This window comes from Perca fluviatilis, chromosome 5 (assembly GCF_010015445.1).
Source record: "Perca fluviatilis chromosome 5, GENO_Pfluv_1.0, whole genome shotgun sequence".
Lineage (NCBI taxonomy): Eukaryota > Metazoa > Chordata > Actinopteri > Perciformes > Percidae > Perca > Perca fluviatilis.
This window is the reverse complement of record NC_053116.1, coordinates 16,311,256-16,324,589: the sequence shown is the minus strand read 5'-3', so window position 1 is coordinate 16,324,589 and position 13,334 is coordinate 16,311,256. Positions and strand designations below refer to the sequence as shown.

The 13,334-nt window shown below is 40.4% G+C and overlaps 1 protein-coding gene and 1 pseudogene across 11 annotated transcripts in view; one reads left to right on the top strand and one right to left on the bottom strand.

Annotated features, from left to right (window-relative positions):
- LOC120559119 (serine/threonine-protein kinase WNK2-like) overlaps positions 1-1,769 on the bottom strand; it is a 56,825-nt gene extending 55,056 nt beyond the window's left edge. For all 11 annotated transcript variants that reach the window (XM_039800576.1, XM_039800584.1, XM_039800578.1 and 8 more), the window contains exons 1-2: positions 1,223-1,769; positions 25-840 (exon numbers count right to left, since the gene is read on the bottom strand). In XM_039800576.1, the coding sequence (XP_039656510.1) occupies positions 25-666 (642 nt within the window). In that variant the 5' untranslated portion in view covers positions 667-840; positions 1,223-1,769. The remainder of the gene's footprint in view (positions 1-24; positions 841-1,222) is intronic.
- LOC120559122 lies at positions 1,753-12,927 on the top strand (annotated as a pseudogene).
- The last annotated feature ends 407 nt before the right edge of the window (positions 12,928-13,334 follow it).

Sequence of the window (13,334 nt, the reverse complement as noted above, 5' to 3'; positions counted from 1 at the left end):
TGTAAATCAGCTTTAGTACTTTACCTGCAGCTCACACCAGGCAACTTCCACCCAAGTCTCAGTATCCAGGCCCTTGTAGACCGTCTTAAAGGACCCTCTCCCCAGCTCTATGTCAAATTTGAGAAATCTTCCTCCTGGAGATGTGGAGACTGCTTTCATCTCTGCCTCCTCCTCATTCTCCTCACTGGATGCCTTGATAGCAGCTTTACCACCATCATTGCATGTAAGATTTAATGCATCTCCACCTTTATCCTTCTCTTCATCGGCACTGGCACTCTCTGTTGCACTGTCTTTTTGGCCACCTTGACTTTCAGTGCTGGAACCTTCCTGTACTCCACAGCTAGTCCCTCGTGTCCTGTCCACTATTGTCCGCAGGTTTATGTTTAGGATCTTATCCCTGTTATTGCATTCAGGTGCTTCAAATGCCTGCTCATCTGGTTCAGAGAACCACAGACTTCTCCTGATGAATCTCTGATGCACATTCCTCTGATAACTGGAGGAAGGGTGTAAACTGGCATCAGTCCCTTCTCTCACTACTGAGTCCACAAGATTGACATCACCCGTGGCCTTGTACATATTCATAGTCATTTCACACTTTGAGTTGGGTACAGATGGATGTTTCAGTTCTTGGTGGGCCGTCGAGTTTGAATTAGCCTCCGGCTCCATGGTGATTTAAAAGTGCAGTCACTTTGGTTTCCAGGTCATTCGTGCCATGGCTAGACTTCCAAGATGTAGATTTACAGTAAAGATGAATACCTGCAGCGCCCACTCGGTGACGCAGTTTGCCAGCAAAGGCCCTCAACAAACAGTGACAGACGAGATTTCATTCGATATCAGGAGCTGCAAAAAGAAATGTTACCAGTTAACGTTAGTGGAACAAAATCCAACAATTGTAGGGCAATGCTGCTGAAGCTATAATGTTATATTGGGTTTATGGGTGTCAGTCATGTCGGACTTTAAGTTAACGGTTAGTTGATGTTAATAAAAGCCGTTGGATAAAAAGACAAGCCCACGAGTTAAAACATATCGTTAGCAGAAGCAATCATCGGCCAGGTGAGGGAAAAACTAGCAAGCTGGCTCCGACGACACAAGTTAACGTTAAGTTTGGCAATTCAGAGCTAGCTAACGTTTGTTGCTACTTTACCGTCAACATTCAGATAACAATAGGTTAGCTAGTCTTCAAACACGTTATTCCATTGAACCAACATGGGACACGACTTACCTATGTTCAAAAAGCGAAGAAAACCGACCAAAAAACCTCGGCTAAATCCACGCTAACGATACACGACACAGACAGAACTGCCAGGTCCAGTGTTAGAAAAACATCGCTAACGTTAGTCGATTGTCCATGGCAAAAGGTGGACTTTATAACGCCCTATCTGCATAGTGTCCCCATTTTCACGTACAAAAGCTACCCCAAAGACCGTAAACGAATACAGGTTCAACTCAGTCTTTACTAAGTGACCATATACCTCATATTAACGAGAAAAAACGACGAATATGTTGTATTTATCTCCTTTCCATTCCTCTCATCCCTTGCTTCGGTTGCAGATAACGATGCCGAGTCTCTCCGCGGTTTCTACTGTATGCGGAGCATGCACGTTATTTAAAGACCAGTTGGCCGTTTTAAGACACGGGAAATGTTAGTTTTCCTTCTTCTCCTCGGCAATTAGTTTACGCGGACAACAGTTTTCGCTTGTCATCGTCGCTCCCCATTAAGTTAGTTAGGTTAATACAACGGTGAGAAACACAAATGTGTTCCCCATTCAGCTCGCATGGTTCCACGCCCCTGGTAACGACTGGAGGGGACGTCCAATCAAACAGCACGCTGGGACACCACAGAGAGCCACTCATACTGTTGTACTGTTCAACAGTAATTGAGTGAGACATATCTCACATGAAAAGACCAACAAATACTGTGTAGAATCATGCAAGGGAATGACAAAGCGGTAAAATGATTATTCCATGCAAAAGCCTGTTAACGTCTGTAATAATTCTTTCACGCCCTTCGCCAACTCATCCAATCATCCATCATGTGTCTCTGCCTCAGAGCTCAACAGCCTTCTGTACAACAGAATTTTATAAGAACAAAATAGTGTAGAAAATAGCCTATAATTGGCTACATCTGCTAATCTGTCAACTAGAATGTGCTTGCAGTTCCGGTCTTCTCGTCCCCAACAACAGGACACCTTTCAGCTCAATTTCTCAGAGCTGCAGCGGAGTTGCATTAGCCTACCACACGGCTGGGAAAATGATCAGTAGCAACAGGGGAAGTGGGTCTGAGGTAAGACATTTGAGAAAAAAAAATGAATTAAGGGAAACGGGTAACCCCTGCGTTGTGCCATACTGTGCTGTATATGTGATAACCGATTTTTGAGGTATAACTGATTGATTTAAGTTGTGTGTTGCACAACTTACAACTGCAAGAAATAAGAGCCTGATGCAATGTTTCTCTGTCCACCAAAGGTATTTTTTTTTAATTATTGCTTTCTTGCTAACAACTGCATCCAAATCCAACTATAGGGAAATCCAAGTACCAAACAAGTGCTTAAAGATGGACCTGGAAAATGTATTAAAATTCAATACAGCAGTCTTGGCAGCAAGTTTACATTTTTATTACATTTTTGTTGGGATTTTGTCAAATAGATGTTAATTTCCCTTTGTGGTCATTTTCAAAGCCATAGTTTGTGGCGTTGTTGCAATTTTATGTAAGGTGGTCATGTTAAACTATCCACCCCCTGTAGTTTCTGCATTTTCACCCCACCTCTTCTTATATCAGCCTACATGTCATCTATATGGGGGGGGGGAGGATGATGCATGTCCACACAAAACCAAGTCAATAAAAAAAAACAGAGAGATCTTCATGTCTGTTTCAGGCATGCAGGGTCAGATGACAGTATGGTTCAGTTGAGGAGTGGAGCATTGTTGGCACCTAAGTGACTTTATAAATAATGAATCCCCTCCTTTGTTTCCACTTCACTGTCCAAACACACAAACACATGCACACACACAGTTTTACTTTTACATAATGTCATCCGACTTCATGCCACAACAAGGAGTGTTTAAATTGTGTTTTATGTGGCGATTGAATTCGCCATTTGACAAGTAATTACAATATATGATAGTTCAGATGCAGTTTTACAGGGCAAGGAAACGGGCATCACTATGTTATCTCCATAGTCACTGTCTTTATAGCACCATTGCATTTCAGATAGATGTGTAAGCGTTTGTGTGTGTGTTTGAAGAAGAAGGGAGGAGGAAGAGAGAGAGAGACAAGAGATACTTGCTTGTGACTGTCAGAGCTCAGCCAACAGAGGCAGAACGTAATACCCTTACGCTCAATAAAATGAGCAATTGGTCTCATTAACAATGTGTCTCCCACCAGGGTGAGTCAATAAGAATGGAATCAATCCAAGCTCCTTTTGTGGAGTGAAGATCTTATATGCAGACTTTCCACAGGCTTTTAATATCTGTGCCTGTGTTACACTGAAATCTAAAACCCATCAGATTCTGTGTCAGATCTCAGTTCATTGCTAGCACATTCTATCTTGAGTATGTCTAATCAGTAGGTGTTACGTTGCAACATTCTCTAGAATGAGAAAGTGTTTCAGTCTCTGAGTCCTAGCGGGATGGATCACACTCTGAAACAACCATGTTTTCTTTGCACTGTGTAAGGCTGTAAAACTAAAAGCCCAACAGAGAATCATGGAAATTAGATTTACATTTGGGTCGATTCTCATCTGGAGGAGGGCCAGAGTTTGAGGTGAGTGAGAGAGAAAGACTGCTGACAGGACATGATGGATGGAAAGCAAAGAAGTGCTGATGTATGAGAAAAAAGAAAAAAAGGGAAACACCCATGCAGTTACAGATGCAAGTTCGTTTGCTTTTTCATCGTGTTGCTAGCAGCAAGTTCAATTAACTAAATAATATATGCAAGGTCTCACCATGTCTTAAGTGGTGTATTGTATTGCTTTCTACATGTCAGATACAGAGTGGTACAAAGCATTAGTCATGACATATGCTCATAGTAACTGACATGCAGGTATTTAGCTTAGCGGTAATCAGTTAGTGTGAGGATGTGGGAAAAGTTTAGGATTAGGTGTGAGAGTTGAATGAGTTCATTTCTTTTGCTTGGAAGTAAGCCAAAGCTTTAGTTGGCTTTTGAAACACAATGAACAACTTTTTTATGGTTCAATTAAGATTTAGGTTCGATTAGAAATCACAGCCTTGGCCCGTGGTTAGCTCACCTGGTAGAGCAGCCGCCCATATACAGAGGTTTACTCCTTGATGCAGTGGCTGCAGGCTCAAATCCGACCTGCAGCCCTTTGCTGCATGTCATTCCCCCTCTCTCTCCCCTTTCAAGTCAGAACTGTCCTATGCAAATAAAGGCCTAAAATGGCCATAAAAATCATCTTTAAAAAAAGAAAGAAATCACAGCCTTTACAGAGTCTGCAATTTCAAAGCAGGTAACCTAATGCACTGCAATTACCTATGAAGTAGACAAAAATATAGTTATTTATGATAGGAAACTTTAATCTCATGTGTGAAAGTGTTGTGGATAGCTGTGGATGTAAAGAAGCAGTCTTTTATTTGTTTTTAAAACACTGCATAAATTGGCACCGGTTTAAAGCTTGCTTTGCCCCAATCTCTTCCTAAATTACTTCCAGGCCTTTTAGTTTTTCAGCCCAATTACTCCTCTCCATTCTACTGTTCAGGTAACATTCAACAGTGATCATGCATTTTCAATGTTTCTCACTAGACTAGAGAACAGCTACCCACAATGAGGTTATATTACTCAATCTACATACATGTTTAATAATTGTCCCTATTTTATCTGGTCTTTGTATTGTACTTTCACATTTTATGTATACAAAATGGGCCTATATATATTCTTATGGTACAACAGTCCAGGTTGTTTGCGAGGTATTTTTCATCTATTCATTCATCAAGTCATTCAAGTTATATAAATGTACCTGATCTTCTCAGTATAGCACTTTGGTCAACTTTAATAATTTTAAGAGGTATTCTTTAATTAAATGACCTAACCATCTGATTTCCTTTGAACCACTTTCTCCTAAGCCCACATACTGTAATATTAGTGACACCTGATCATATTCTGCAGAAAGCAGAATATGTTCAGTATTATTGTATAAAGCTGCTATTCCACAGTGACACTTTTCACATTCTCTATCTCCCTCTGTCTTCCCTCCCCTCCTCATCCTCCTCCCTTTCTCTCTCCGCAGTGTCCCCTGAGTCTTTTTCAGACAAGAAATGCAGTGTGAATAATTCATCACAAAAATATTGAAACCTAGGATCAGTAGGCCTACAGAGCGATTAACTTAATGAATACCTTTTGTTTTAGATTGTTCAAAATAGCAATAGATCTGTAATGGCTGGCTGAATAACAAAATTCAGTGCAAATATGGGTTGTTGTGGGTGTTTTTCAATGTGAAGTGTTGATCAGATGCAACCTGTCATATGTATCATGCCCCCCACCTCTCATGACAGCACAGTGTGACATACCCTCACCTATATTCACTAGCTTTATGTTTTACATCAACTCCTCCGGGGTTATAAGTTGTTCTCAGCCATGTGATATAAGTAGACAGCAGGATTAAGCATGACAACAAGCTTGTAGGTGGCCTTTTGTCTTGGCCTTATATATACCCAATACTAAACGTCAAAAAGAGTTATTTATATTTGCTGGTGAATTTCTGAGAAAATCCATCTACTGTGTTTCTAGACATACTGACAGCATGTCTCCAACCTGCGATCTCACAACAAGCATTATCTCTTTCTGTTCTGTTGACTCTGGGATAAAGGGCTGTCTCTGAAAAGCCTCTGTCAGAGTTAGAGAGCAGAATGGCTGACCTTGACACGTCATGACAGTGTGCCATTTGTGGCGTTTGGCACAAATCACAGTCACAAGGGCGCTACACAGCACCACATTGCTTTTCCGTGGACTTTAGGGAACATGTTTTGAAGAGCTGTCCAATTCCTTGTTTTGAGTTTTACCAAGAGGCATTATGGCTCAGAGTGAAAAGAACACCCAGAGAAATGTTTTTCAAGGTTTGCTGGATGTTGTCAGGATGTCTCTGCAGTGTTCACATGAAGCTATATGCCAAATTATAAAATCTGAAATGATAGGTATGCTGCCAGATGAAGAACTTGGCCAGTGACATGTATTCCATGTAAAGCAATGGCTTATTAAGAGAATGAAACATGGCTTGTCCAGTGGTTATCACAGGATTTAAAAAAAAAAATTATAATAATAACGTATCACAATAATTACAGCAAACAGCTCTTCTTCAACCCCACACGACCACACCTTCCACGACCAGTTTGTACTTCCCCCTCATATATAAATTTAACTGTGCCAGCTGATTGTTGTAAATCTACTAAATACATTGTAATTCAGCTGTAGTCTACCCTGAAGCAAATTAGAGGGTGCAGCTCTTCTTTTCTCTATCCCTGGAGCAGAAGGAAGACAGATCGTACCAGCTCAGTGGTTTGGTTAATCCCTGACAAACTATGCTCTCTGCAGCTGCATGGGTGTGTTGTGAGAAAAATGGGAAGGCTTCAATGTCAAGGAAGAGACTGCGAGCACTGCTGATTATTTTGTGTTCGCAAAGAGTGTGCAGGTTTTGGCCTTGACACGACCAAATCCTCAGCGATGGTGCTCAGGTTTTAGCCAGGCATTGCTGAACAGTAGCTCCAAGTGAATGTTTATTCAGCATCAGTGCTCCTAAGGAAGATGTATTTACATCATTTTTAAAAGAGAGCGAGACTGTTTATCCAGCACCATCAGTGTATGAATGTGTGTGTGAATAGGTGAATGAGAGGCAAATTGTAAAGCGCTTTGTAAGGTAAAAAAAAAAGTAATATATAAAGCGCTACCATTTACAAGCTGGCCGCAGTACTAGTCTTTCTCTTTGTGGTGCAGAGTCCACTGGGATGGAGTAGACACACAGATACACACACATACACACACACACAACCTAGCAGATGTTTTGTTACATAATCATCACCCACACAAGAATCAATAGGTTGTAGAATTCAACATAAAACTAAGGTTTATTTTTTTCTTTAATGCTTTTGGTTTCCACCTGTTCACTCATGGAAGAGATGCAGTCTAAATGACACTCCTCCGTCCTAAGTCCCTGCTATATATAATATATATACAGTACAAATAAAATGTCTATATGTCTCACAATGATTAATGAAGAAAACCGCTGCTGTAAAAAGATCGGTTTTGGGTTTTACTCAGTGCAGTAATACAGCTAAATCTGTTCCTGCTTTGAGAGACAGAGATATATGAGCAGGAAATTACAGAAGAGTCACAGTATCATCCACTACCAGTGTGTCAGACACTCTGCTTTGATTTGATAAAGACAACAAATAGTGGACTAGAGGGCTCACAGTAGCACATATGGTACAATATGCTCAGAGAACAAGAAAATGTGCAGACTGAATGTGATTATTTGAAACCATAGCTAGTGGAAAGCCTTGAACACTGCACGTGCTGACTTGTTCATGTTCACCGATCTGTTACCAATGTGTCAGTATCTCTTTGCTGCACTAATTGCTTTGTTTTCAAAGATCACTTTTCTGTCATGGCTGCTCCTTGTGCTAATTAGGTCAGAATGATAACCAGATCCTCCTCATCAATGCACATGAAGCACAAAATTACTGCTCTCATCAACATGCTGCCTTGTTGCTCTGTTGGGAGAACAAACCACAGCACAGAGCATGCCTTTCTGTTTATTTTCAAGCTTTTCTCTTCAGGTGCTATCTCAAAGCCATAAACATTATCTCTGTGCCAGTTACTTTCTTCTCTCCCCAGGCCTCCTATCCAGATGCTGGACCCACCAGCCCAGCCCCTATGAACATGAACCACTATGCTAACAAGAAGAGTGCAGCTGAGAGCATGCTGGATGTGGCTCTACCGATGGCCAACGCTTCCCAGCTAAAGGCTGTGCTAGAGCAGGGGCCACACTTCTCATTTTACACCCCCATCATCACCCTAATCAACATCTCTTCCTGCAAGTCACAGTCGGGGTCCCGCTATATGTTTGTGTAGTCAAAAAAGAGAAATTGTTCACCTTGTCTTTTAGCACAGTATGGAAGAGGTTACCAGAAATTGCCATGGTTTGAGGTGCTTCATCTGTGGTGGTCCTGGGACTGAGATGTCTTTCGGAGTGGGTTTATCTCAAATTGAATGTTTAGAATCCATTCTTCACCCAAAATCCATAGTTTAAATATGACAGATCAATAATTTAAATATGACGGATCAATATTTGACCTGTCATATTTAAACTATGGATTTTGGGTGAAGATTGGATTAAGGAGTCATTTTTATTCAAAACGAATGGCTTCAATGGATTCAGCACCCCTAAACACCCCTAGTTAGACATCTCAAAAGCTAATATTGGAACAAAAAAATATTTTCACTATTTTTACCCAGGCCCTCTGGGCACCCCAACTTTGATTGGCTCTCCAGGCGTTTCCCCGAGGATTTGGCCGTGGATAAATTGGGAGGTGTTACTAGACACCTATAGGAATGCATGAAAAAAAAAGCTATTGGTAAGACATTTTTTTGCAGATTGGCAACAAAAAAAAGCTTAACTTTCCCTGTCAGACTGTAGGAAACATTTTCCTCTGAAGGACTGAATAGCGGGTCAGTGAACTTTAGCCAGGTCGCAATGACTCATTTCTCTAATAGAAGTAATAAATAAAAGACTGTTTGTCAGTATTCTCTCCATACCTAAAATATAACTAAGTTATCTCTATTGCACTCCTCTCTCAATAGTAATCTATAACCTTAATAATCTAAAAAGAATTTAGAATTAAAAAGCTTAGGCCATGTCCCCTATAAATGTTTGGTTAAATTTGTCCTCTTACTTGAACTACTCTCTTTCTATTAATTCTACAATAGAGATATTGTTTACAAGTTTGAAAATGTGCTGTGTTCACAAAAAAATCACAATAGTTGTAATTAATCATCATTATAATAATCAGTCATATTAACTGTAAAATAAGATTTTTGAATCTTAAAAGGATCGCGTATCAGAAAGAGGGTTGGTCCGCATGTGAGAGTCATCACACAAATTCATGAATGCCTGCCCCCTTTTAACCCTCTCCATCCACCAAATCTTCAAGCCACCATCTTGTTTCCACCAGAATATCAAACACATCTCATTCTCATTGCTCTTTTCATTTTCTTTGACTGTTCTGAACCCCGCTGCCCTCTCTGCCCTCCCCCTCCGTCCTCCCCTCCCTCTAGCGTTGATCCAGCTCTGTTTAAATGGAACCAGTGGTGCGTGATGTCAGTGGCCTACATACCACCGACCCCCCAACCCAAACCCACTCTACACCACCCCAGGCAGATCAGACACACACAGCCGCGGACACCGTTTAACCTTTGGTAATCTCCCACAAACACACACATACACACAAACAATGACATGTCTATGTGGAGTCACAGCTACTGTATACTCCCACCTACAATTCAATTTGTACAGTACTTTGGTTGTTTTAAATGTGCTATATAAATAAACTTGACTTGACTACACACACACATTTCCCTGATCACACCTCACTTTTTAGTCATAAGCGGGCCCATGTGATGATGAAGATGACAACTTTTATTAGTTGCTATGTCATTATTACAACATTGATTACTTGTTTTTGGTCATTTTGTTTACAACAAGGTGTTAACAAAGCACTTAGAAATGAAGCTGTGTTAAACAGGAAATACAAGCTTCCCTTGATCAGTTCACTCTTCCCTGTATTGTTCTTTCTGTTTTGTTCTGTGCGCTTTGAATCAGAAGTGTGTTGTCTTTGTCATAAATGGCTGAATCCACAGCAATAGAGTGACACCTAACATATAACAAGAATTTGGATGTTAAGTTGAAAGTAAAGACACCGAGCACCACATGTGAAAAAGTGTTAACACTATATTTTATCAATCATACAAAACAATTATCAACAGAGAGTTTGTTGATTTTGATTGATACATGCCCACTACATTTTTTTTAAATGATATTCCATTTGTATGGTACTCATGTAAGCACTAAATTGTACATGGAGTTTATTGTGTTTGCTGACATTAGCTTTGCCACTACCAATTGTTTGGGGTCTCACAGACCCCACTGATGTATGTATAAAAATAACAATAATAATTTCACAATCAACCAGTTTTCTTTCTAGAAATCTAAATAGACTTATTTTGGAGTCTCTGAGACCCCAGACAGAAGTTATGCAACATCTTAAACATTTCATCAGTTCACAAATAATGTTTATAAGCAATTATAATTGAACTGGGAAAGCCATGAAGTATCAAGCTGAAGAAACAACAAACTATATTTTTGAGCTATTAAAGAGGGCCCTGATCTCCAGGAGCCCGAACAGAACTTTAGTATTATTATTATATTTTATACAATATCTTTCACATACAGTTTTGTTGTGTTGGCTGTTCATAAAAAAATGTAATGGTAATTCTACACAGATTTTATTCAGTTCAGTTAAAAAAATAACATAATAATAATAATAATAATAATAATAATAATAATAAAAGGGAAAAAATAAATCATATGATTCCTTTATCCTCATATGCCCTTGTCAAAATGAAATATTTGATATTCTGCATTTTTGTGTGATCACTCATGGACATGTTAGTTCCCTGAATCCAGACTTAAGTATATATGGATTTATGGTTGACAGTAAATCTGTGTATAATAAGTTGGCTTGAGTCCCAGAATCAAGTAGACTGCTGATGCTTGATATGACATTCATTGAGTGTGTGTTTGTGTGTTGTTTAATTGTATTGCTTCTGTCTGCAGTTCAATGGAACCTGAACGATGAACAAAAGCATTGGAGGCTGAACATTATGGAAAACCTGGCCACAGGCCAGTTTTTATTGTAGTGGTAGTCAACATCTTCATCACAGTCTTTGGAGTTCACAGGCCGAACCGGGGCGACTAACCAAGAACACACACATACACACATAGGTATTCTTTCTGTTTTTGCTGCTCACATATATTCTTTATGCTCACCCTCTTTCTCTGCTCCCCTCTCTCTATACAAACAGGTATTTTCTCTCCTGCCTTACTGTGCAGTTGTCTCCTATAGACGTCCATGTAGTCAGCATGTTTTTGGGCCTCTCCTCCCCTGACCTGTACTTCACAATCCCCTACCTGACCTACAAACAAACACACCGACCTCTCCAGGCTCTCAGAGAAATTTCCAACAGAAAACAACTCACAAAATCCAACTACTGTTCATTTACCAGAAAATCACTGTCCTGCACGAAGACAAATCAGCGAACAATAGAAAAACGGCAGTAGTGACAAAAGGGGTCTGGTACTTAAACAATGCAACATTTGTTCTCAGTGGACAAACAGGAAAGTGTAGACAACTGCAGTCAGGCACATGTGAGGTCACACTGTCTGTCTCCTTTGCTGCCCGAGAGTGACCCTGAGCACCGGCCAGACACAAAAGCACAGTTAAACACACATACAAATGCTGACAGCAGAACAGGCTTCCATTTTTAATTGCATTGATGACGTTCAAGCAAGATGTCACGGTTCATTTCCAGACAGCTCAGACAAGGTTGGTTTGATGGGTCTTCTGAACAAATGTATGCAAATCATGGTGTGCCTCATCTGACTCAAATCTCTGTCCCACCTCCACAGCTCTTTACCCTTACCAACACATCTGCCCCCAACCACAGGCGTCATGCCTAACATTCAATTATAACAATGCTTGGTTGTGCCATGACTCTCTCTGTGCTCTGAGCAGAGCTGGAGTGTGACTGTGGTTCTCTGGACCAGCAAATGGTGAGTCAGAGTCAACACAGCGCAGACCCAGCAGAACTGCTTGTTAAAATGGAAGCCTTAGATTGTGTTTCATCAATGTCACTGAAACCCCAATTAGAGTCCAACCAAATGCTCATTTATAAACTTCAATGGTTTAACACAAGGACATAAAAGCTGTTTGAGTTTCACATAACCATCTGCTAAATACCTGAAGAATATTGATGTTCCTATCTATATCTTCTTCAACATGATTGTGACAAAGCAGTTTTCAGATGACAAACCAACGTCACAATCTGATCCTTTTCCTCCTCCAACTATCATCGGTAACCGTGGAAACAGCCAGACGAGCCAAGAGCCAGATTGATGACACACACAGCTCCACTCAGGGCAGATCTGTGGACTGATATATATATATATATATACATAATGTATGTCTATGGCTCCATCTCAGTCCTGAAGTTGAACGTGAGCGGCTCTGTGGGGGTCCAACATCACAGGATGCTGATGATCATCGGGGTTGTGTGCGAAGCAGGACTATTATTAGCTCCGTCTTGGGAATGTGGATACCAGTATTCAAACTGAACAATCACCCTGGTGACACTTTCAACCCCCTTTAGCATCTCCTCATCCCTCCTCTCTCCCTGACTCCCCTCTCTCATTTGTTGCTCTCTCTCTCTCTCTCTCTTTGCAGAGAAGACAGAGGCGGAAAAGCCAGCTCAGTGCCGCAAATCTCCTGAGATCAGACACCTGAGATATCCGAGTACTGTGTAAACCATCATTAATGTGGCCTTTGTGCTACTGATTCATCATTATAAGAAATACTTGAAAGGGCTTCAAGTGAGTATGAGATGCATTCGGCCTGCACAAGTCTTTCTTTAGCAGTCAACAGCGTTTAATGTAGCATTTAATTAAGTTGACTCTATTCAATCAATCAGTTTGATTGTCATTATTAATTAATGTGGCTGTCTGTTGCTCTAGTTTGTCATTGTTATAGCACACCAAAACATTTTCCATCATCATGTTTCCCACTTTAGGGCACTGAGTGAGGAAGCACTGCCCTCTAGTGTATTTATGGATGCTGTTCAATCACGGAAATAAATGTTTTATCGTGTTATCTCTATTTCGTGTTCACAGTGCCAGACACAAACATACCATCGTGTGATTTTGGTATTTAATGCTTTAGTCAGTAGGCTTTTTAACAGCCTCTTTATTATACTCTCTTTAGTATTTATTATGTATAAGAAGGCACTGAAAGTGGGTGAGTGGGTGGACAATTAGGTCTATGAGAAACTGTACTCAAGCTACTAACACAGGTGTTTTCACTTATGTTGCCTAAATAGACCTCATGTGTACAAACTGTGCTTGATTGCATCTTCCTCACTCTTCTGTTGGTTTAGTTGCACCTGTTAGGGCAGGACAACTTAACCCTTTATTACTCGTATTAGCACATAAACCTAGCACAAAAAGTAAGGAAATTTGTTTGGTGGATTATTTCTCTGTGGTAACAATGCTTTTTGG